At 38.1% G+C, this 22,482-nt stretch overlaps 1 protein-coding gene across 1 annotated transcript in view; it reads right to left on the bottom strand.

Annotated features, from left to right (window-relative positions):
• Positions 1-1,323: 1,323 nt before the first annotated feature.
• LOC149027876 (putative apyrase 6) overlaps positions 1,324-22,482 on the bottom strand; it is a 40,280-nt gene continuing 19,121 nt past the window's right edge. Inside the window, exons 5-8 of the mRNA XM_089166732.1 lie at positions 7,122-7,298; positions 6,625-6,722; positions 3,154-3,350; positions 1,324-2,440 (exon numbers count right to left, since the gene is read on the bottom strand). Of these exons, the coding sequence (XP_089022858.1) occupies positions 2,173-2,440; positions 3,154-3,350; positions 6,625-6,722; positions 7,122-7,298 (740 nt within the window). The 3' untranslated portion in view covers positions 1,324-2,172. The remainder of the gene's footprint in view (positions 2,441-3,153; positions 3,351-6,624; positions 6,723-7,121; positions 7,299-22,482) is intronic.

The raw sequence follows: 22,482 nt of genomic DNA, 5'->3' as shown, positions 1-22,482 counted from the left end.
GAAGCATGCCCAGATGCTCCCGCAGATAATCCCAGCCCGTTTATAGAAATAATAAGTAAGTCAATGCTTTAACATATGGTTGAGAAACACTTGAATAGGAAAAACGAATTGCCAACCCTTTAATTGATCATATTCCTCTTAGATATTGGCTCCAGCCCTTTCTGGGCAGCTTTGTGGATGGATGGGAAAGAAAGTGTCCTTGCCCTGAAGGTGGAGAGCCATCCAGGGCACACCATTCTGCAAGACCCAGTTAGAATCTTAACCTTGTGTCAATAAGCACTATGGGTAAAGGATAGTCTCAGCTCAGGTAAGGGAGTTTCTACTGAGCAGGTGCAAAATTGTTATTAATGAGGCTAGCTAGATTGGTTGGTATACAACGATAGATGTAGTGACATTGCCATGTAAGTTTATGCTCACCGCCCACCTTAGAGCTGTTACTATTAGGGTCGTCGAGTTTGTTAATTGTAGGAATTACATGTGGTTGCTACCCGTGTTGCGAGAATGTTCCCATCATTCTAACTCGTAGCCAATAGAAGAACTTGAAAAGATATTCTTGAAAATATAAAAAAACCCAAGAGGCCAGACTTGAATCACCCAGACACGCATCCACATAGAAGGAGTATGATTTTGGCCACTCAAGGTCTCAGCATAAAGAAAGCCAACCCCATCTTCCTTAATTATATTCAAAAGAGAATCAAGCTTCTTTTTTTTTCTACTTTCCACCATGATAAGTCGAAGAGACCTGTCATCTTACTTAATGGTGATGAAAGGAAGAGAAGAAGTTTCTATTTGACTGTACCATGCATTCCTGCAAAACACAATAAGAAAAACGTGGTTAGTTGAGTTTAAATCCTCTCTAACCAACTGTCGGTCCTCCCATTTCTGTTTTATGAACGTAAGAATGAGAAAAGAGGAGAAAAGAGTGGAAAAGATTAATGGTGCCAAAGTCAGAATATGACTAGGGGCCAATGAGAATGACTGATCAATGTCGAGAACTACAAAGCCTTGTGAAAGTACTCGCATACTCGTGTAATATATATACTTCTAGACAATCTAGTCACTTATAAGTGGTTTAATGATACTATTTATGAATTTTTCTTCTGGATTGAAATATCATTAGGATAACAAATCGACTTTTGGTATGATTTTTAATCTGACATCATTATATTTTTTGGGAATAGAAATGCCATCCGATCTGGTTTGTAACACATTGATCATACCAAATAAACAGTTGAAATTAAAATAAATATTTTAAATGATTTTAGCCCATTAGTGAGAACTGTTTAACCTATACCCGCCCCACCCCATTGCCTCTCCAAGACAATGTAATAGAAAAAGATAGTTCCCATGACTTTCTTAGCAATGATCTACGCAGGAATGGATTTGATTTTTCTTTTTCTTTTTATTTAAGCTTATACGTCTAAAAGCAAGAACTACACCAAGCACAAGACCACAAAATTTTAGCGAATCTGAAACATATTAGCAAATAACCAATTTAATGCATTTTTTTATGTCTAGCTTTCAGAAAAAAACATCGAAAAAGGTTTTTCCCATTTGTAGAATGGGAAAAAAATTAAGAGTAACATGACTCGGCCTAAAGTCCATAGGTTTTTAGTGAAATCGAACCAAAAAGGCATGGAATTGACTTTTTAAAGGTTGTACAAGCTCGATTACTTCTCACAAAACTATAACCAACACTGCACATTGGTCTTTCAAAAAGCTGGTTTTGACCTGATGGCAATCCACATATGACCGATGAAGAATTGGAAAATGGAATTGGGAAAAACAAAAATGATTATCAAAATCACTAGGATGGATAATTCAGGTCCATAGATACATCATATAAAAGATTTCCCTATAATCTGCATTTCTGGAACCTGTAGCCATGCAATTTGGTAAATGATCTTGATCCACTGAACAAATATGGATGTCCCAGAGTATGGATGCCTCAGACTGTCATATAGCCACCAAATGCACAATGTAATCGTCATGAAGGAGAGGTAGTTTCTACAAGTGATGGGAGGGAGCTATAGCCAAACATCTGGATAAAAGAATTTCCATCTCATTGCTCTAATCCATTCACGCCTTTGCCTTCAGTTTCCTCGGAAACTATTTTTGAAATCGCTTTATAAATAAATTTACAAATTCTTAAAAATGAGATTTAAAAAAAAATCACCTGGGTACACGGGTGATAATGTAATGCCCCTTTTCCAGGTCATACACTGTCTTCAGTTGAGGTTTCCTCCATTTCAATACATAGAACGCAGCAATAGCTGCCAAGAAGAGAATCCCAAAAAGCGAGAGATACGTGACTCTGTCATTCCCAACAATGTGTCCCAGGATTTCTGATTCCAATTCAAGAGGCTCCATTGTCTGAAGGATGAAAGCTCCTAAAGTCCAGTCAAAGGGAGTACTGCTATCCTTAATTGCAAATCCAATCCTGCAAGGGGTGGGGGGCACTAGTTAAGCTTCCACTCATTTTATTATCAGTATTGTCCTCATTACATGTCCCATATAGATTGAACTGCTAGCTTATCCCCTAGGTTTTTAACCAGTGTTTTGAAGCCTGAAGGCCACACAAAGTAAGTACTCATTCACAGGGATGTAAGTGCAATGCTGTTCCAATATGCATTGGTGAAAGGCACCACCAAGGGAAGCGGTTGCAGTGTCTGGTAAACTTAGTGAAGCCACCTTGTGTTGAACGTTTAAATGTTGTTAATAGCATAATCTAGCACATAGTCCAGGTACAAAACAGAAGCATTTCACTTGATTTTCTGTCCATTTCTAATCTTACGTATCATCAAATCTAACATAGGTTTCAACCGAAGTTCCATCTGAGAGCAGGATTCCTTGCTTTCTCATAGAACTCATTGTTCATTTAGTTGCCAAGATCCTGTAGCTCATTTATGGATAGCCTGGCCAGGTTGATTGCTTTTAGGAACAGAAAAAAATTGGGACCTACCTGGTCATGGTTTGAGAAGATAGTGGTCAGGAGACTCAGGACAACTCATCACTGGGTTGGAATCAAGTGCTTTTCATATTTCTTGCATTTCCCATTTTCCTAGTTGTAGTTTCTTTTTCTTCTAATAGGAGCTGACTGCTTTTAAATAGGACAAATAAAATAAATAAATGCACAAGAGCACTAGGATTTACCTCTTATCATCCATTGAGATTCTGAGACTGTCGTGTAGTAGTGCTACAATGAATGCAGACGAGAAACAATATCTCAACAAATCCACCTCATCAATGCCATGATGCTCTTCTTTCAGTCTACTCCAATCATCTTCACAGTACTGCACTCCTGCCAACTCCAGTTCTGACAGTGAAGCTTTTGGAACAAGCCCAAAAATCTATAGGAGGTCAAAGGAAAAGAAAGGGACAAAGTTAAGGGTTTGAAAACATAAAATGCCAAGATATTGTAAGCAGTCCCATTATAAATTATTTATGAACTGATCACAAAGAAACAATCTGTCAATAACCTCCTCAATTAGGCTTAAAAAAGTCACAAAATGAAACAACTGATTAGAGAGAAAAAAAAATCTTGCAAACTTCCAAAGTCAATTCCTCAGACAGTCGAGACTACAAATAAATGTGATGTAATGCATAATTAAAAAAAAATGAACAGTCAAAATGTATGGCACTCTGTTGTTCCATTGGCCTAAAATGAAGGTGTTGTCATTGTTGGCAACTTAAGTGGGCTTTGATATGGAAATTAGATTTGAGAGAAAGAATCCAATTCAAATAAAGAAAACTCAAGAATCCCGTTTTTGAGGGTCTCTGTCCAGCGTTGATCAACCCTTTCATCGGATGGTCATACAGTGTCCGATTGAACCGATTTTTGGAGGAGAGCTTCACGACTTCTTGATCTTCAAATCCAACGGTGGGATTGCTCATTGGAGATCTCTAAGTTAGTCCGATTGGTACGTCAAAACACTCCTTGTTTAAGTCAGATAGGAACTCTGAGTTTGATTCAAACTCGAGTCCAGTTTTGATCAACCTCTTCATCGGATGGTCATCCAATGTCCGATTGAGCCGATTTTTGGAGGAGAGCTTCACGACTTCTTGATCTTCAAATCCAACGGTGGGATTGTTCATTGGAGATCTAGAAGTTAGTCCGATTTGTACGTTAAAACACTCCTTGTTTAAGTCGGATAGGAACTCGAGTTTGATTCAAACTCGAGTTAAATTAATCTATAAAGGAGAGCAAACTCCAGCAAAAAGGAGGGCGTTTTGAGGAGCTTGGGAATAGCGTGGAGGTCGAACCGGAGACATTGGTTGGCTATGGAGATCGAAAGCTTGGGAATAAGAAGTCTTTTGTTTCGTTGAACAAGAAAGAAAGTGAAAGAGAAGAAAAGAGAAGCGAGAAGAAAAGAAGGGAACATGGTTGTATGGCTTTTTAAAGAGAGAAAACTGAAAAAGATTGAAAAGAGAAAAAAAAGGTTGGAGAAAAAGAGAAACAAGTATTGTTACCATGCATCTTACACAAGTTGAGGTAACCCGTATTCACAAGTGATTGTCTATTATTTTCTAGGTTATGATTAATGATGAAGAACCTAGATCATATGTAATTTGGGGAACTTGAATTATTGGTTTACATTGTGACCTAGCAAGTTGGAGCTTGTCTAGGGGGTTGGGGTTGGTGCCCTTGTCCGAATTGCATTTTAGACTATAGCGGGGATTGGTGTTCCTGGACTGTTGTAGATCAAAATAATGTGACTTAGCAAGTTGGAGCTTGTCTAGGGGTTGGGGTTGGTGCCCTTGTCTGAATTGCATTTTAGACTATAACAGGGATTGGTGTTCTTGGACTGTTGTAGCAGTCAAAATATCTAAGAGTGTATTGAGTAATATACGAAACCCTAAGTTGGGTATTATTCCGTGGATGTAGGCAATTTGGCTGAACCACGTAAACTCTGGTGCATTGCGTTTTTGTTTATTTTTCTTTGTTGCACATATTGGAGTGCCTTGATTGCAGAGTGGTGGTACACTGTCTGGTAGACCCAGCCACATTGTGGTGAATTTTTGAAGACACTGATTCACCCCCCTCTCAGTGTCAATCTGGGACTAACACACTCTTATGTCAACACTTTCTCGGAAAACAGGATTCTAAATGTTGAGCTCCCCAAAAATTTCTGACACATGGTCCAAGTGAAGCATAAGTCTGCTCATCCTTCGTCAAACTTCAGAATACAGAGCCCTCAATTTTACAGAAGTCAGGAAACCTCATGTCACAAATCATGCAGGTTGGGTCTTACTTTTGGGTGAAAAACTTTCCCACTGAAATAAGATATCAGATTTGCAATAATTTTTAACCTCTCAGATTTAAAAGTTAAAACTACAGAAACTTAGGGTTCTAACTGATGCGACTTTAACAGTTTAACCTATATGGAGTGACAATTTTACCCCCTATTTCTAAAATCCCACTCATGCTGGAACTAAAGATTATCCATGTCCAGTTTGGAATATAGTCTTTCAGAAAAAGCATTACCAAACAAGGAATTAATAAAGTGATCACCCAGTTGATCAGAAGAACTGACAAGAAGAGTTGAAAATCTTCCTTATGACAGCACCCCTCATCAATATGTTTTCTGTTCATGAAAGACAGGATGACTAGCAATGTAAATCATAACTTTATTGTTGCAACATGGGCAAACCACTGATCTGTTTAAGGTAAACGGATTTCTATTCTGTTCTTGATCTTTTATAGTTCAGCTTCAGCCATTGCTGTTATGTCATGACTTTGAATCTGGGTTAGTTTAGATCTGTTTCCAATTCCACCATCTCATTTTTTGGTTTTCGTTTGCCACATCACTTTGGGCTCACAATCACTAAATGCACTATTCCATCACCTAACCATGGTTTAAATAGACAAGATTACTATAACGTGACATATAATATGATGTGTACAAGCATATGTCCATACCTTAGAAAACTATATAATAGAAATGACAAAAACCTGCATTGTCATGTCAAGCCCAAGCCAAGGGTTTATTTGTTAATTGATGAAGCATCCTTGACATCACAAGCCCAGTCTAAAAGAGAGACTGGCAGCAGACTGTTCTGCCCCCAAAACTCTCCTAGTTCATTCGTTCCCCATACCCAGCAGACCCACAACAGGGGCATGAAAGAGTGTATAAATATGACCATACCAATTTGGGCAAAATTTAAATCCAGAAAGCATAGACCATTCTAACATCTTGAATGGTAACCCAAAGATAGCTGCTGAAATATTCAGTAACTTCACCTAACCATAAGAATACTGCTTGGGACCAAACAAGCCTGTTGCCCAAGTATCTAATCCAACTCAGGCCTGAAGGATCTTATGGGTCAATAAAATCTGAACCATGAGTAACTGTTGGCTCTTAATTTGCATAACTAGAAATCAGAAAAGAAAATAAAGAACTGATATGAAATTATATCATGCTTTATGAATCCAAAAACAATAATAATTCTAATAACTTCAGATGTAAAAAAGATGCTTTCAGTTTTTGTTTTAGAAGTGAGGATCAAACACCTACTATGACATAGAGGGCCAAGATTTAGTCAACATGAATTCAGTATTGAGTATACCAAGGGAAATTAAAGATGAAAATAAACTGAAAGCAGGTTCTATTGCCATTTACAAACCTCTGAAGTGTAGAAGAAGTTCAATGGAGAAATAGGCTTTCCCTGCAACTGAGGTAGAAATGATGACACTTCATTACAAGGTGGATGTATGCATTTATCTGCACAAAAATATTGAAAACTCATCATTAAGGAAATTTTTATTGCAAATATAGAAATTCAAGATCCAACTGATGTTAAACTTATGGAATAGACCATTTCCTAACTAAAACTGTCACCCCAGATATAGAGTATAGAAAGAACGGTAACAAAGCACGTAGCAAAAGTAGTTCAAGGGAGTGGATCCACTGGAACAAAGTCTCCAACCAGTCAACCATTGTACCAGGATACTGATCCAGTACCATTAAACACTGATCCAACATTACCATTATATCCTTCTTGCACATTATATACTAAAGCAAAGTGATCAAAACCAATATCATGGTAAGAAAAAGTGCCCATCATAATAATGAAAGAATTGTCTCTATTCACCATAATGAGAGATCTGAACAGGATGTCACCTTTTTCTTTCTGTAAGAATGCCATAACTTCAGATTTGCAAGCAGAAAAGTTTCCTTCTGAGTGGGATGCCAGAGGATTCTCATTTCTTGCATTCAATCCAATAGTAGAATCTAAAGCTACTGGATATCCTTTGGGAATGCAGGGATTCTTTATAGTTCCTTCGCCAGACCTTGAAACTGCAAATATAATAAAGGCTTTACGACAACTGAAAATGTTCAATAGAAACAAACAATATGAAATAAAACACTGAACATGCATATTACTCATTTTCAAAAATAGCAGAAAACATAATAAGATGAAAGAAATTGAAATACAACCAAAAGGCTCAAGGTAACATGAAACCCAAAGGCAGGACCTGTACCATGACCAAAACACTACCAAAAAGAAAGAGGAGGTGGGTGGGTGGGAAAGGTAATAACTAGAAACTCAACATCAAAAAATTGGCCGTTCCTCCTACAAAAGAGCTTCCCATCCAGGAAACAAGGAAGGATACAGCTCTATATTCTGAAGCCACCTGATGACCATAAGACCTCAAATATTCTTCAAGTGAAGGTTGCGCTGCTTGGGGTCTCCTCTGCTGTCCATCATCAATGTCATAACAGTCATACATAGGGTTATTGTACCTGGACTCCCTAGTGTGGCCGTTTCTCTGGAATTCTTGGGAGGATAGGGCTCTGCTTCATCGTCTCTGTACCTTTTTGCACCACTTGCTTCTTCTCTGTGAGGCACGTAAGCTTGTGAATTGAGTCTAGGTGCTGGTGATGGAGGTGGTCTGTATTGGATCTCCAATTCTGGCCTGCTCCAGATGAGTCACCCTTGCATTCAGATCTGTCAATTGTGCTAGCATCTCTTGCTGGGTCTTCAAGATTTGTTCAGTTGCCTAACAAAGCTTGGCTCATCCATGGTGATTCTAGGGTTTGCTGGCAACTACAGCTCTGATACCACTGATCTAAAATTCACTTTTAGGGTTAGGGGTTCTTGAAAGAGTTCCCTAACATGAAGGGTTTGCCCAGGATAATCTTCTCTAAACCAGCAAAATAATGATCAAACCTAGATGGGATGGATAATATGGTTGAATAAAGATAGGGATCTAAATGAGGAGGTCTTGGGTAACATATGAAACTAGATGGGATGGTTTTTGTTTGTTTTTATTTGGGGTGGGGGGTGTTAAGTTTAGGGCTTAACAAATTCCTTATGGATTGATCTTGGGTGTCGAATGTTATTCGTAAGGCTGGTAGAAAAGAAGGATCAAATAATGGGGATCAACATGTGTTGGATCTTGGAGAAGGATCTCTTCTATTCCTTCCTTGCCTTCTATTTTCTTTTCTTTCTTCTATCTTTTGTTTCTTTCTACATTCCTTCTTTCTTCTTTCTTTCTTTTTTCTTTTTGATTTTTCTGTTTCTGGCTTGCTGTAAGGAAGCAGAGAAAGAGAGAGCGGGACCGAGAGGATGGGGGGGGGGGGGGGATAGGGGAGGGGAGGGTTGTGGAAGGGGCTAGGCTGCTAGAGGGAGTCGTAAGGAGGAGGGGAAGGGGTTGGGGGGTCCTAGGGAGTTTTATGGCTGCACAAAACAGGGGAGGGTCGTGCGGGGGTTAGGGGAGGTGAGGAAGGGGCAGGGGGTTGCTGTGATTGAAGGGGAAGGGGTGGGGGGAGGCCTGCGATGGTAGAGGAGAGAAGGGAAGGGGGCTGAGGTTTGTTTACTTACTTGGGAACTTGCTGAATTTCTGGAAGAAGACAATTGGAAGAAGAGTGCTAGATGGATTGTTGTCGCTGATCTTTTAAGAAAAAACTTAGAGTTTAAATCTGCCATGGCCCCCTCAACAGGAACCACGGTCCTCAACACAATTAATCTTTTTCAACTAATTAGGCTTAAGAAACTTACAAAGACAAAATAGGCTTATTTCTAGCCTACTAAAAGACTCTAAACCTAATTGGGTTTCCTTTATAAATTAGGATCCCCTTAGAATTAATATCAACCATCCAAATAAATAATCAAAGGTCTAATGGAATCTCCTTGAAAATAGATTCCCCCTAATACTCAACTACTAAAGGAACTCTCTCGTAAATAAAGACTAATAAGGGTCTATCTTTAAAGAAGATTCCCAGGGACTCAAGAACTCATCTTTGACTCAACTAGACTCCTAACTAACCAAGACTTCACTGAAAATAAAAATAAAATTTTGAAATTTAAAATCAGCAACTAATTAGGGGGCTGGGATAGACCAAACTAGCCCTCTAGGAGGTTCAACCAGCCCTAGGTGCGCCACTTTGGAGTGGGCCCCCAGGGTTTCGGCCAAGGGCTGAATTTTGGTTCACATCAGCAAGACATCAAATTGTGCAAACTGGTGAGGTTTTGACCAAGCCATGTGACCATGTTACCAACTAATTGGTTTTTTTTCAAATTAGCAATGTTATCCCTGGTTTAGATATTATTGCACAGGATACAACAAAGCAATGGGATACATTATGACATCACCAAGTAAGTGACAAAGTATAGATCTTACTACCAACACCTAAATGCGAGCTCATAAATACAAGCTTTGGGTTAGATGTATTCTTAAAATGAGGCCAAGATATTGTGAATCCAAATTGATTTCTAGGAGTCATGGCCAAACTGCTGATAAACATTAGTCTGCAATAGGAACCATATAAAAGCCAAATATAAGAACAGAATATGTGATCCCCTATAACAAGAGAAGTATTTTAAGCTGGGAAGATATTTTTCCAAAGCATTTGCAAATTTAAAGGTCTATCTCCTCTTTCCGTTGCATTATATAGGACTGTCTTACAATCAGCTATGATGTATAGTGCAAAGTGTTGGGCCGTTAACAAGCACCATACAAATAAGCCCAGTGTAACAGATATAAGACTACTAAGATAGATAAGGGTCCAATCTAGGACGGCTAAGGTAAAGAATGATCGTATTAGAGCTAGTCTGGGAGTGGCTCTGATAAATGATAAGTTACAAGAAAGTCAATTGAGATAGCACGAGCACGTTCAATAGAGGCCTCTAAATGCCCCTGTATGGAGAGGTAATTTGATCAAGATCAAAGGAATTAGAAGAACCAGGGACAGAACTAAGATAACCTTAGGAGAAGTGGTGAGAAAGGATACGCATAGCTTAGGCATTGTGTTTAGTATAACCTCAAATAGAGTTGATTGGAAGGTAGGGATCCATGTAGCCTACCCCATTTAGTTGGGCAAGGCTTGTTGTTGTTGTTGTTGCTTCATTTGCCCTTCCCCATTTTCCATTCCTCATCTCATTCTTCTTTTATATTTTCGATATTTCATTTAAGCTCCTGGAATTCTTAATCATCTGGCCACTCACAAGATAAAGACAATTTGAAACATTAAGGGTTATAAATTTATATTTGAATCGATTGGAATGTAATTGTTTTGAAGAATTCTTATTGGTTGGTTTCAATAAGCAGAAGCAAAGGTCATTCAACCTAGTATTTTTAGACATAATCTCAACACCATTGGTTGCCGTATGGGATTGTTAAGCCTGTCTGATATCTGAACGATTGGAGTAGGTCCCTTGAAGAAAATAGAGTAATTTCAGTAATCAAGTTGGCAGCAGTTGGCAGTGGCACATCTAAATATCATGCTACCTCACAGTCTCACAAGACATCTTAAACATTTGATAGTTAAACCAAATCACCTAAAAGGGTAAATCCCTAGATTGCCCTTTTGTTTTAAGTTTGGAGAGGGGGTTTCTTCTTCTACCATTGCCATATTGGTCACCTGAATGAAATGGCTGCATCTCCTCCCCAGATATAACTACTTCCTGCTGCCATTGCCATGTTCACTGCTGGTGTGCTCCCATCAGCATCTGCTGGTAATCCTCCCTGTAACAGAAAGACCCAAAATAGAAATTTCCTATCTGCTCCCCTGCCACACACACCCTCCCAAAACCACAGAAAAGAAAATACCCCCCCACCCGAAAACCCCCAAAGAAAAGGGAATGGGAACAAAAACAAAACAAAAAATCTGCCACATACAGTTTCTTATCTTGCTCAGCCCAGTCCCTCAAGACACTTCCCCTGAATATCTTTGTTAATGGATCAATCGCTCCAATTTGATCACACAATCTCCTATTTATCCTTTTCATTTTAAATAAAACAAATTTCCTAAACTATGATGATGCTGTCTTTGAAATGGCACGGATATCATTTTGAACATTGAAATGTCAAAGGGTGGCTTGAACCATTTCATGGACCATTCAAGATTTTATACCATTGGTTCCACCATGTCAGGCTGAACAACAATAAGCCTTGTCCCAACTAAATGGGGTCAACTACATGGATTCTTGCCCTCCAATCAGTTCTGTTCGAAGCCATGCTAGATACAAGGCCTAAGCTATACATATCCTTTTTCACCACTTCTCCTAAGGTTCTCTTAGGTCTACTGATGAACACATTTATTTGTGAAATCTTAGGGCATAAGGCATGCATTTTATACACTTTGAGTGGAGCTACCTTGGGTTTTATGTTGTTTTTGCAGATTTTATGAATTTTCAGGACTTGAGCGAATATTTGGAGTTTTGGGTATTAAACATGCGATTTTACACGTCAAGAGGTCCGTTCAAATTCTATAATGCGAAAATGGGCCTGACCTGGAGCATGATGGGCCAGAGATGTGATTGTGGGCCAACTCCAAAGTATTTTAGAGATAAAGAAGCAAATTTTTATCTACGGCTGAGATTAGAAATTATTAATCAAATCTACAGAGATATTATTGAGAGAGCCCTAATGGAGAAAAAGAGTCCTTGCACACCTCAATATCTTATTTCCTATTTGGGACTTGGTCAAAGAAAGAAAAAGAGGAAAAATCCCGTTTTTGAATGTCTCTGTTCAGTTTCAATCAAACTCTTCATCAAACGGTCATCCGGTGTCCAATCGAGCTGATTTTTGGAGGAGAGCTTCACGACTACTTAAACCTCAAATCCAACGGTGGAATTATGCATCTGATCTCTCTAAGTCGGCGTGATTAGTACGTCAAAACCCTAATTGGTTGAGTCAGATAGGAACCCTGAGTTTTATTCAAATTCAGCCGTGCCTCATATCTCATGTAAACTCTATAAAAGGAGAGCATACTCCATCAAAGGGGAACGTGTTCTAAAGCTTAGTAGAAGCATTCTTTCTTCTCTCTTCAGTTTATTTAGGTTTTCTTTAGTTTTCTTTGCTTGCATTTGTGAGATTTTAATTTCTAGATTGAATGTTTAGGTTTAATTTTTTATGTAATGCAATTCAAGTTCAAGTTTCAAGTTTTTAGATTCATTTTTCTCTGGGTCTAGCAATTGTAGATTTAGATCATTCTAGATCTAGATCTGGTTGTTAGGGTTGGTTGAGATTCGAATTGTTTGTTCAATTCGCAAGTAAGTAACCTTCTTCATTAATCGTCTCTCCTCCCTCCATTCCCGCTTCTACCTACCCCTCCATATTCTTAATTAGGATTTACTTTCAGCATTTATTATTGTTCTCCCTTCCCCTGGGTCCTTAATCAGAGATGCCTACAGTCGTGCCTCTCTTTGGTTCAGATTTCCTTTTCATTTTATTGCTTTGTTATTTACTTTCTGCACTGTTTTTTTTTCTCTTTAATATCCGTTCCCCCGATCGGTGGACTATAAGCTATGGCAAAGGGTCCACAGTCAAAGTCATTATTATTATACTCCCCTTCCCTCGATCCAGAGCTGACACTCGGATCACTTCCCTTTTCCTTTTATTTTTATTGTTCGCATTTTTTTCCTGTCTTTTATTTATGCATTGATTGTGTTTAATTTATTTTTCGTTTCAATTCGATTGCATTAGATGTATAGATTAGGATTGTTTAGTTTAGTTAATTAGTTAATAAAAATTGAATCATTCCACTCTCGCATTATTATTAAGAAGTTGAATTCTAAGTGGCATATCTCCTTGAGATCGACCCGTTAGCTACACGATACCGTGCGCTTGCGGTTATTTTTAATTTCACAAACATCTACTCCTAGCTCTTCTAGTTCTTTCAATATGGATTATATCACTTCTCCGTACAGGGGCATTTATAGGTCTCCGTTGAACGTGGTCGTGCCACCTCAAACAACTTTCTCAAAGCTTTTCGCTTATGAGAGCAATTCTCAGACCAACTTTAATATGATCATTTCTTATCTTATCCATCCTAGTTTTGCACCCGTCCATCTTAGCATCCTCATTTCTGCTACACGGAGTTTATTTATATGATTCTTTTTAACAGCCCAATACTTTGCACAGTACATCATAGTTGGTCAAACAACGGTCCTATAAAATTTTCCTTTAAGCTTTAATGGAATACGCCAATCACATAAGACCCCGAACGCACCTCTCCACTTTATCCACCCTATTTTAATTCTTTGGGAAACCTCATCCTCTTAATCACCTCTTTTATTTATGATTGAACCTAGGTACCTAAAACAATCACTTTGAGGAATCTCTTTATCATCAAGTATCACAACCTCATCATCTGCCCGATCATGACTAAAGTTACAAACTAGATATTCTATCTTCGATCTACTAATTTTAAAGCCTTTTGATTACAAAGCTACTCTCCATGATTTTAATTTGGTATTAATCCCCACTTGGGTCTCATCAATCAACACAATATCATCTGCAAAAAGCATACACCAGGGGACCTCATTTTGAATGTCTTTGGTTAATTCATCCATTACCAGTGCAAATAGATATGGGCTTAAAGTTTACCCTTAAAGTAGCCCAACTGTTATCGGGAATTCATTACTTTGTCCCCCCATTGTTCTAACACTAGTCACCAAACCATCATACATATCCTTAACTATATCCACATATATACTTGCAACACTTCTTTTCTCTAGTACTTGCCAAATTAACGCTCTAGGGACTCTATCATAAGCTTTTTCTAGGTCAATAAATACCATATGAAGGTCTTTCCTACATTCTCTATACCTTTCCATAAGTCTCCTAATTAGGTAAATAGCCTCCGTTGTAGATCTTCGCAGCATAAACCCAAAATGGTTCTCCATAACTGTAGTTAAGTGTCTCAAATGGGTTTCAATTATTCTCTCCCATAATTTCATCGTATGGCTCATCAATTTAATGCCCCTATGCCCCTATAGTTATTACAACTTTGAATATCTCCTTTATTTTTGTAAATTGGAACCACGGCGCTTCTTCTCCATTTATCTGGCATTTTCCCTGGGCTCATAAGCTTGTTAAACAACTTAGTCAACTAGACTAGTCCATGGGTTCATAATCTCTTCCATACTTCAATTGGGATTTCATCAGGACCTTGTGTCTTGCCGATTTTCATCCTCCTTTAAAGCTACTTTTGCTTTGGACATCGAATTCTACGTATATAAGTTCGGACATTGGTGCTTTGGTGAAAGGTGTAATCGACTGAATCATAAGTGCTTAAAGAATGCTCATTTAGTAAACTAGAGAAATAGGTTTCCCATCTTTTCTTAATGTCCTCCTCACAAACTAATACTTTACCATCTCCATTTTTAATACATCTAACATGGTCAAGATCTCTAGTCTTCCTATCCCTCATGTTATCTATCTTATAGATAGATTTTTCCCCTTCCTTCATACCCAACTTATTGTATAACTCTTCATACTTCTTTTCCCTTGCTTTTCCTGCAATTTTCTTAGCTTCATTTATATCCAACCTATACCTTTGAAGACCCTCAACATCCTTACTTTTTTGCCATGTCTTAAAACTAGCTTTTTTATTCCACTATGTCAAGCTGAAGTTGGCAAAAAAACAGAACGTATGGAGAGTCTAATAAGCCCCGAAGTTTCAAAATGATTAGGTGTTTTGGAAAATCTGGTAGAATCTCTGTTTGGTATTACTAAAATGTTTGTTAATGTGCTAAGAGAACAACAAAACCCAAGTACTTGAGTGGAACAATTGATGGATGAGACAACAAGTTGATTGAACAAGATCTGCTGACAATGGACTTCGTGACGATGCTATGGACTATATGAAGTGAAGATTAATCCAGCTATGAAGATCAAATTGAAGAACACATCAAGAAGAAAGTGGATCAAGTTGAAGAAATAGCACATGTTCTTTATTTTTATGTTTATGTAATCCTTGTGTTGATATCCAAAAGACGAGAAAACCCAAGTAAAGGTCAACTAAGGCCTACATGAACAAACCCAAGAAACTAGTAGGTTTGACTAGGAAACTATGTGACTTTCCTTGATGGACAATCAGACTTAAAATCGAGTGTCAGCTGATAGTCTTATGAACTTTCAAGACCTACTTCTTTACCAAGAAATATCATAGCTTGTGACAATATTGTGCCTCTATGACTGTCTAGTCATATGAATCACGACAGGCTAGATCAACACCCCTCATAGTCAGATGAATCTGAAGTGCACTGTCTTCCATCTGCATGACATACAAATGCTAATCATAGTGTTTGAGAAGAAATTCTCAAGCAGTGATAAGCATGCATTTACCATTATTTATTTGATTTAATTCCCCATACTTATTTAATTAAAGAGAGCTAATTGAGTATTTTTGTGTATTTTTCAGGAATAAGGTGATTTTGGATATTAGAGATAATATGGAGTAAAGTTGGCAAATATATTAGATATTGGTGGATTTTAAATCATGGCATTCAATCTTGCTGCCCAATAAATCATGAAAAGTGAGATCTTAGCCAAATTGCAGGGGGGTCTAGGAACAAAATTGGTAATAAATCTGAAAATCGGATAACGGACCTACCTTCGGTTTTTGGGCATATCTCTCTCGTCGATCTTGGATTGCGGTGATTCAAGATGCTGTGGACGATATTGAAATATCTACAACTTTCCGTTTGGGTTTTTCCAAAATCTGAAAGAATAAAGGTCAAATCGCGGGTAAAGAGAAGAGATTCATTGGTGTGCGGGAGACATAAAGGGAAGCCAACTTGGAGAAGAAAGGAAGGCGGCGGGTGCGGCTCTCATCTCTCTCATTGCTGAAGAAGGGGCCACATCTCTTTCTCTCCCTATGTTTCATCTTTATTTTTTATGAACTTTGTAATATGAGTGCTAGTTCCTTTTCTTTGGGATGTAGATGAACCATTCTTATTTCATTGTTGATTGTTCTATATCTTCTAGTTGTTGTGTTTGAGTTTGGCCAAGGATGTTCTTTAATGTGCTAAGGCAACAGGCCCAAGGCGTCTTGCGAGTGGGGCATATCTAGGAAGACCATCCCTAATTTGCTTTGAGTGTAGAGTTATATCTTCATAGTTGACGTTTTTGCATTAATTGTAGATTTAGTTTAAATTTGTTTTGTTGAATTCAATCTTAGTGACTTAGCCTTTGTTCCCTCGTGCCGTGTCGTTGCTAGATTAGTATCGGTTTTATTTTGGATTGGTTGGGGACCGATCAAATTTTGTTTGGGAAACTCAAAGTGGAGTTGTAGATATTTTCAATATCGTTCCATAGCATCTTGAATCACTGCAATCCAAGATCGTAGAGGTTTGCCCAAAACTATGAAGGTACGTTCCTTTATCCGATTTTCAGATTTATTACCAATTTTGTTCCTTAGACCTCCACTGTTTCCAATTTGGCTAGATCTCACTTTTCATGATTTCTTGCGGGGCCGTTGAATGCCATGATTTAAAATCCACCAATATCTAATATATTTGCCAACTTTACTCCATATTATCTCTAATATCCAAAATCACCTTATTCCTAAAAAATACACAAAAATACTCAATTAACTCTCTTTAATTAAATAAGTATGGGGAATTAAATCAAATAAATAATGGTAAATGCATGCTTCTCAAGCAGGTAAAGAGTTCCAAAGTTTCAGTCATCTTAACCAAAACCATGCATAACTGAGGGGTTGTAAGAGAACCTGCCTAGAGAAGGTTAAGATTCTTGAGTTACTCCCAGGTCATGCCCAGATCTCAATAAGTTTTAGTACTATGGAATCGTGAAACCCATACAAAGTAAACAAATATTGCACTACCAAGATTTTATTCACTCACCCTAATAGGTATTTATAGATTTACAATTCATAGCTTAGAACTAACTTAGAGAGGGAATAGGAGTACAAAACAGATTAGGAAATGAGCAAATTAGTGACGAAGACATTTGATGCTTGATATTCAGACTTCACAAATGGCATACAGATGATACCGCTTTCCAACTTTTCTTTTATAAAGTGCTTGTCAATCCCCACATGTTTTGTCCTGTCATGTTGTACTGGGTTATGGGCAATGCTTATGGGTAGCCTTGTCCTAATAGCCCATCATGGGAAGGGGTGTTGGTACCCCCAGATCTTCAAGAAGACCACATAATCAAAACAACTCACAAATCCCTTGAGCCATAGCTTGAAATTCTACTTCAGCACTAGATCTTGCAACAACATTCTGCTTCTTGCTTCGCCAAGTGACCAAATTCCCACCTACAAACGTACAATACTCTGATGTGGACTTTTGATCATGTGAGCCTCCCCAATCTGCATTTGTGTAATTCAACTCAAAGATGACCATGTGGGGATGGGAGAACACCCTTGCCACGAGCAAATTTCAATAATGGAGAACCCAGAGGATGGCAGACATATGATTGAAATGTGAATCATGCATGAACTAACTTATATACCACCAGCAGCAAATGTTAGGTCACTTAAGAGATAAAAACAATAAGAAGCATTGTCCCAACCAAATGGAGGCCAGCTACATGGACTAACAACAAGTAGCATTGTCCCAACTAAATGGGGGCCAGCTACATGGACTCCTACCTTCCAATAATATGGACTCTTACCTTCCAATAATATCCATTTGATGCCATACTAGATACAAAGCCTAAGCCATGCATATCTTTTCTCACCACTTCTCTTAAGGTAAACTTATCTCTGCCCCTAGTTCTTCTAACTCCTTCAATTTGGACAAAATCACTTCTCTGTACAGGGGCATTTAAAGGCCTCCGCTCAACATGGTTGTGCCACCTCAATCGACTTTCTCATAACTTATCATTTATTGGAACGACTCCCGTATCAGCTCCAATATACTAACTTTTCCATTCATCCATCTTAGCATCCTCATTTTTTCTATATTGAATTTATATGACAATTTTTTAACAGCCCAACACTCTAGACCATACATCATAAGTGTCGTACTATGGTCCTATAGAATTTTCCTTTCAGCTTTAAAAGAATACATTGATCACACAAGACCCCGGATGCACCTCTCCACTTCATCCATCCTATTTTAATTCTTTGGGAAGCATCATCCTCAACATCATCTTCTTCATTTATGATTGAGTCAAGGTACCTAAAATAATCACTTTGTGGAATCTCCCTCTCATCAAGTTTCACCACCTCATCATTCGTCTGATCATAACCAAAATTACACACTAGATACTCCATACTCCATGTTCGCTCTACTTAGTCTAAAGCATTATGATTCTAAAGTTGCTCTCTATGATTCTAACTTGGCATTAATCCCTACTTGTGTCTCATCTATCAAAACAATATCATTCAACAAAAAGCATACACCAATGAACCTCATCTCGAATGTCTTTGGTAAAATCATCCATTATAAGTTCGAATAAATATGGTCTTAATGGTGATACCAGCCTTTATCAACAGGCTTTCCTTCTTTTTCCTTGAGTTAGGTCCCAACTTCTAAATGAGTTTCACTAAGTTGATAACCCAATAGGCCTGTTTTAGATAGAAAGTCTAGGACGTACTTTCTTTAGGACAGGAATAGAAGAAACCGAAGACACAAAACTACAAAGGTCTCGATAATCAATCTCGAAGGTTTGGGTGAATCCTTTAGCTACCAACCTGACTATATATCGTTCAGCAGAGCCATCATTGTTATGTTGCATGATGAGCACACTTATGTGTGAAATCTTAGGGCATAAAACATGCATTTTACACACTTAGAGTAGAGCTACCTTGGGTTTTATGTTGTTTTTGCAGATTTTAGGACTTTTCAAGATTTAAGCAAATATTTGGAGTTTTGGGTATGAATCATACAATTTTACACGTCAAGAGGTCCGTTCAAATTCTCAAATGCGAAAATGGGCCTGACCTAGAGCATGATGGGCTAGAGATGTGATTATGGGCCAACTCCAAAATATTTTAAAGATAAAGAAGCAAATTTTGATCTACGGCTAAGATTATAAGTTATCAATCAAATCTACAGAGATATTATTGAGAGAGTCCTAATGGAGAAAAGAGTCCTTGTATACTTCAATATCTTATTTCCTATTTGGGATTTGATCAAAGAAAGAAAAAGAGGAAAAAAGAATTATATTCAAAGAAAGAAGAGGGAAAAATCCCGTTTTTGAATATCTCTGTTCAATTTCGATCAAGCCCTTCATCGAACGGTCATCCGGTGTTCGGTCGAGCTGATTTTTGGAGGAGAGCTTCAAGACTTCTTGATCCTCAAATCCAACGGTGGAATTGTGCATTTGATCTCTCTAAGCCAATCCAATTAGTACGCCAAAACCCTAATTGGTTGAGTCAAATAGAAACTCCGAGTTTGATTCAAATTCTATCAAGATTCATATCCCATGTAAACTTTATAAAAGGAGAGCATACTCCATCAAGGGAGAACGTGTTTTAGAGCTTAGGAAGAACACATTTTCTTTTATCTTCAGTTTATTTTAGGTTTTTTTTTTCAGTTTTCTTTGATTGCTTTTGTGAGATTCTAATTTCTAGAATGAATGTTTAGGTTTAATTTTTCTATGTAATGCAATTTCAAGTTCAAATTCAAGTTTCAAGTTTGAGGATTCATTTTTCTCTGGGTCTAGCAATTGCAGATCTAGATCATTCTAGATCTAGACCTGGTTGTTAGGCTTGGTTAAGATTCGAATCGTTTTTCAATTCTTTTTTATTATTATTATTATTATTATTATTATTATTATTATTTAAAGTTCAAAAATGCAAGTAACCTTCTTCAATAATCTTCTCTCCCCCCTCCATTCCCGCTTCTATCTACCCCTCCATATTCTTAATTTAGGATTTACTTTCAACATTTATTTATTGTTCTCCCTTCCCCTGGGTCTTTGATCAAAGATGCCTACAGTCATGCCTCTCTTTGGTTAATGTTTCCTTTTCCTTTAATTGCTTTGTTATTTTCTTTCAGCATTTATTTATTGTTCTCCATTTCCCCTGGGTCCTTGATCAAAGATGCCTATAGTCGTGCCTCTCTTTGGTTAGGGTTTCCTTTTTCCTTTTATATTGCTTTGTTATTTACATTCTGCAATTTACTTTCAGCATTTATTTATTGTTCTCCCTTCCCCTAGATCCTTGATCAAAGATGCCTACAGTCGTGCCTCTCTTTGGTTAAGGTTTTCCCCTTTTCATTTTATTGCTTTGATTATTTCCTTCATGTAATTTTTTTCCTCTAATATCCATTCCCCCGATCGGTGGACTATAAGCTACGGCAAAGGGTCCACGATCAAAGTTATTAAAATTATACTCCCCTTCCCTAGATCCAGAGCTAACACTCGGATCGCTTCCCTTTTATTTTTATTTATTTATTGTTTCGCAAATTTTTTTGCCTTTATTAATTATGTGTCGGTTATATTTGCTTTATTTTTCAACTCAATTCGATCGTATTAGATGTATGGATTAGGACCTTTCATTTAGTTTAATTAAGTAGTTAACAAATTTGAATCATTGCACTCTCGCATTACCATTAAGAGGTTAAGTTCTAAATGGCATATCTCCTTGAGATCGACTCATTAGCTACACGATACCGTGCACTTGCGGTTACCTTTAATTTCACAAACACTGCACCACAAAAACCCCTATGCAACCAATGGGTCTTTACCCAAAGGAAGAACAACAAGATCCCAAGTCCCATTTTTGTCAAGTGTTATCATTTCTTTCCAACATTGCTACCTTTCCACTTAGGATCTATATAACCCTTTTGCCACTTCTATGAGACAGGCATAGAAGAAAAGGAAGACACAAAAATACGACAAGAACGTCAAACATAATCAAGACAAACAACATGAGATATGGGGTAAGTGCATTTTCTAACACTTTTTCTCAAGGCTATAGGTTGTTCAAGGGAAGAGTCCTTACCAAGAGGAGGTAAAGCATGTGGAGATCCAGCATTTGGTGCTGGAGAGGATTCTTGTAATGGCAAAGGTGCTTTAGTAATGGACTCAGGTCAATGTCAGTGAACATAGGACTTCAAAACAAGGGTTTGTAGCTCATGTTTGTAAGGTGCCCATAGGAGTCTACAGCTCCCTCTCACTATGTATGTCTAATGGTTTTGGGGTGGTAGTGCTGGCTCTTATTGCTGTTGTTCAATATCATCTCTTCTGGATGTTGTTCCATGTCACCTTCGATTGGTGTGAAAACTTGCACATAAATCAACATATTGATTAGGGGCTAGGGATGCCTCCAAGACCGCCAAGACCCTAAAGGGACACCAAATCATAAGATGGGCATTTTGGTAATTTGGGCAATCCTAAACAAGCTAAATTAGGATAAATAGTTGGGTTCAGCATAACAGCATATTAGTAGGAGTCCAAATCTAAGTTTATTTTGGTATTTGAATTAGTCCTTGTTAAGTCATGAAAGAATCCTAGTCTAGTTAGGAGAGTTCAAGTTTGAATCTTATCTTAAATTGTATTCCTTCTTAAGTTAGAAAGTCCTTTTATGTTTGCAATTCATTTTAGTTAGGAGTTCCCTTCATTAGAAGTCCTTGTTTATTTTGCTTTCCAATTCGAGTCCTAGTGGGAATCCTTCAATGTAAGGCTATAAATATAGCCCAACACATGTAATCAAATCAGTTTTGAATATCGAACAAAAGTTGATTGAAGGAGAATTGAGTGGAGTCAAGGGTTTCTAGGGAAGGAAACCCTGGGACAGCTAATTTCAGCATCCCAACTCCCAAGTTCCCAACCACAGTTTAAGTCTTCAACCCTCAAAGCCCCCAAACCCCTACCCCATCACAACCCACTTCCTCCCCCCCCCCCCCCGCTTTCTCTCTCTTGTGGGATTCTCTCTCCCTACCCCAAATCCTAAAACTCCACATCTTCTAAGCCCCTTCCCTAAATTCCATCCTCTTTTAGGACAATCACCCCCACCCCTCCCTAGTATCCGACCCCACCCCCCCCCTCACCCCAATTGCCCACCTAAACCCGAAAACCTGTACTTCATCTTCCTCCAAAACCCTAATTTCCATACCCACCAAACTCCATTCCCTCTTTGGATCATCATTCCACCACCCCCATTAGCACTTGACCCAAGTATCAACCCTAGTCCACCCCCTGAAACCCTAGAAACTGAAACCTAGTTTTCCTAGATAGCCTGACCTTTGGAATTGAATCTAAAACTGAAAATAGTTTTCCTAGATAGCCTGACCTTTGGAATTGAATCCAAAACCGAAAATTCATCCGGA

Source organism: Hakea prostrata, chromosome 1, assembly GCF_041222555.1.
Source record: "Hakea prostrata isolate BN-2017 chromosome 1, UWA_Hpros_2, whole genome shotgun sequence".
Classification (NCBI taxonomy): Eukaryota; Viridiplantae; Streptophyta; class Magnoliopsida; order Proteales; family Proteaceae; genus Hakea; species Hakea prostrata.
This window is presented reverse-complemented; position numbering and strand designations above follow the sequence as displayed.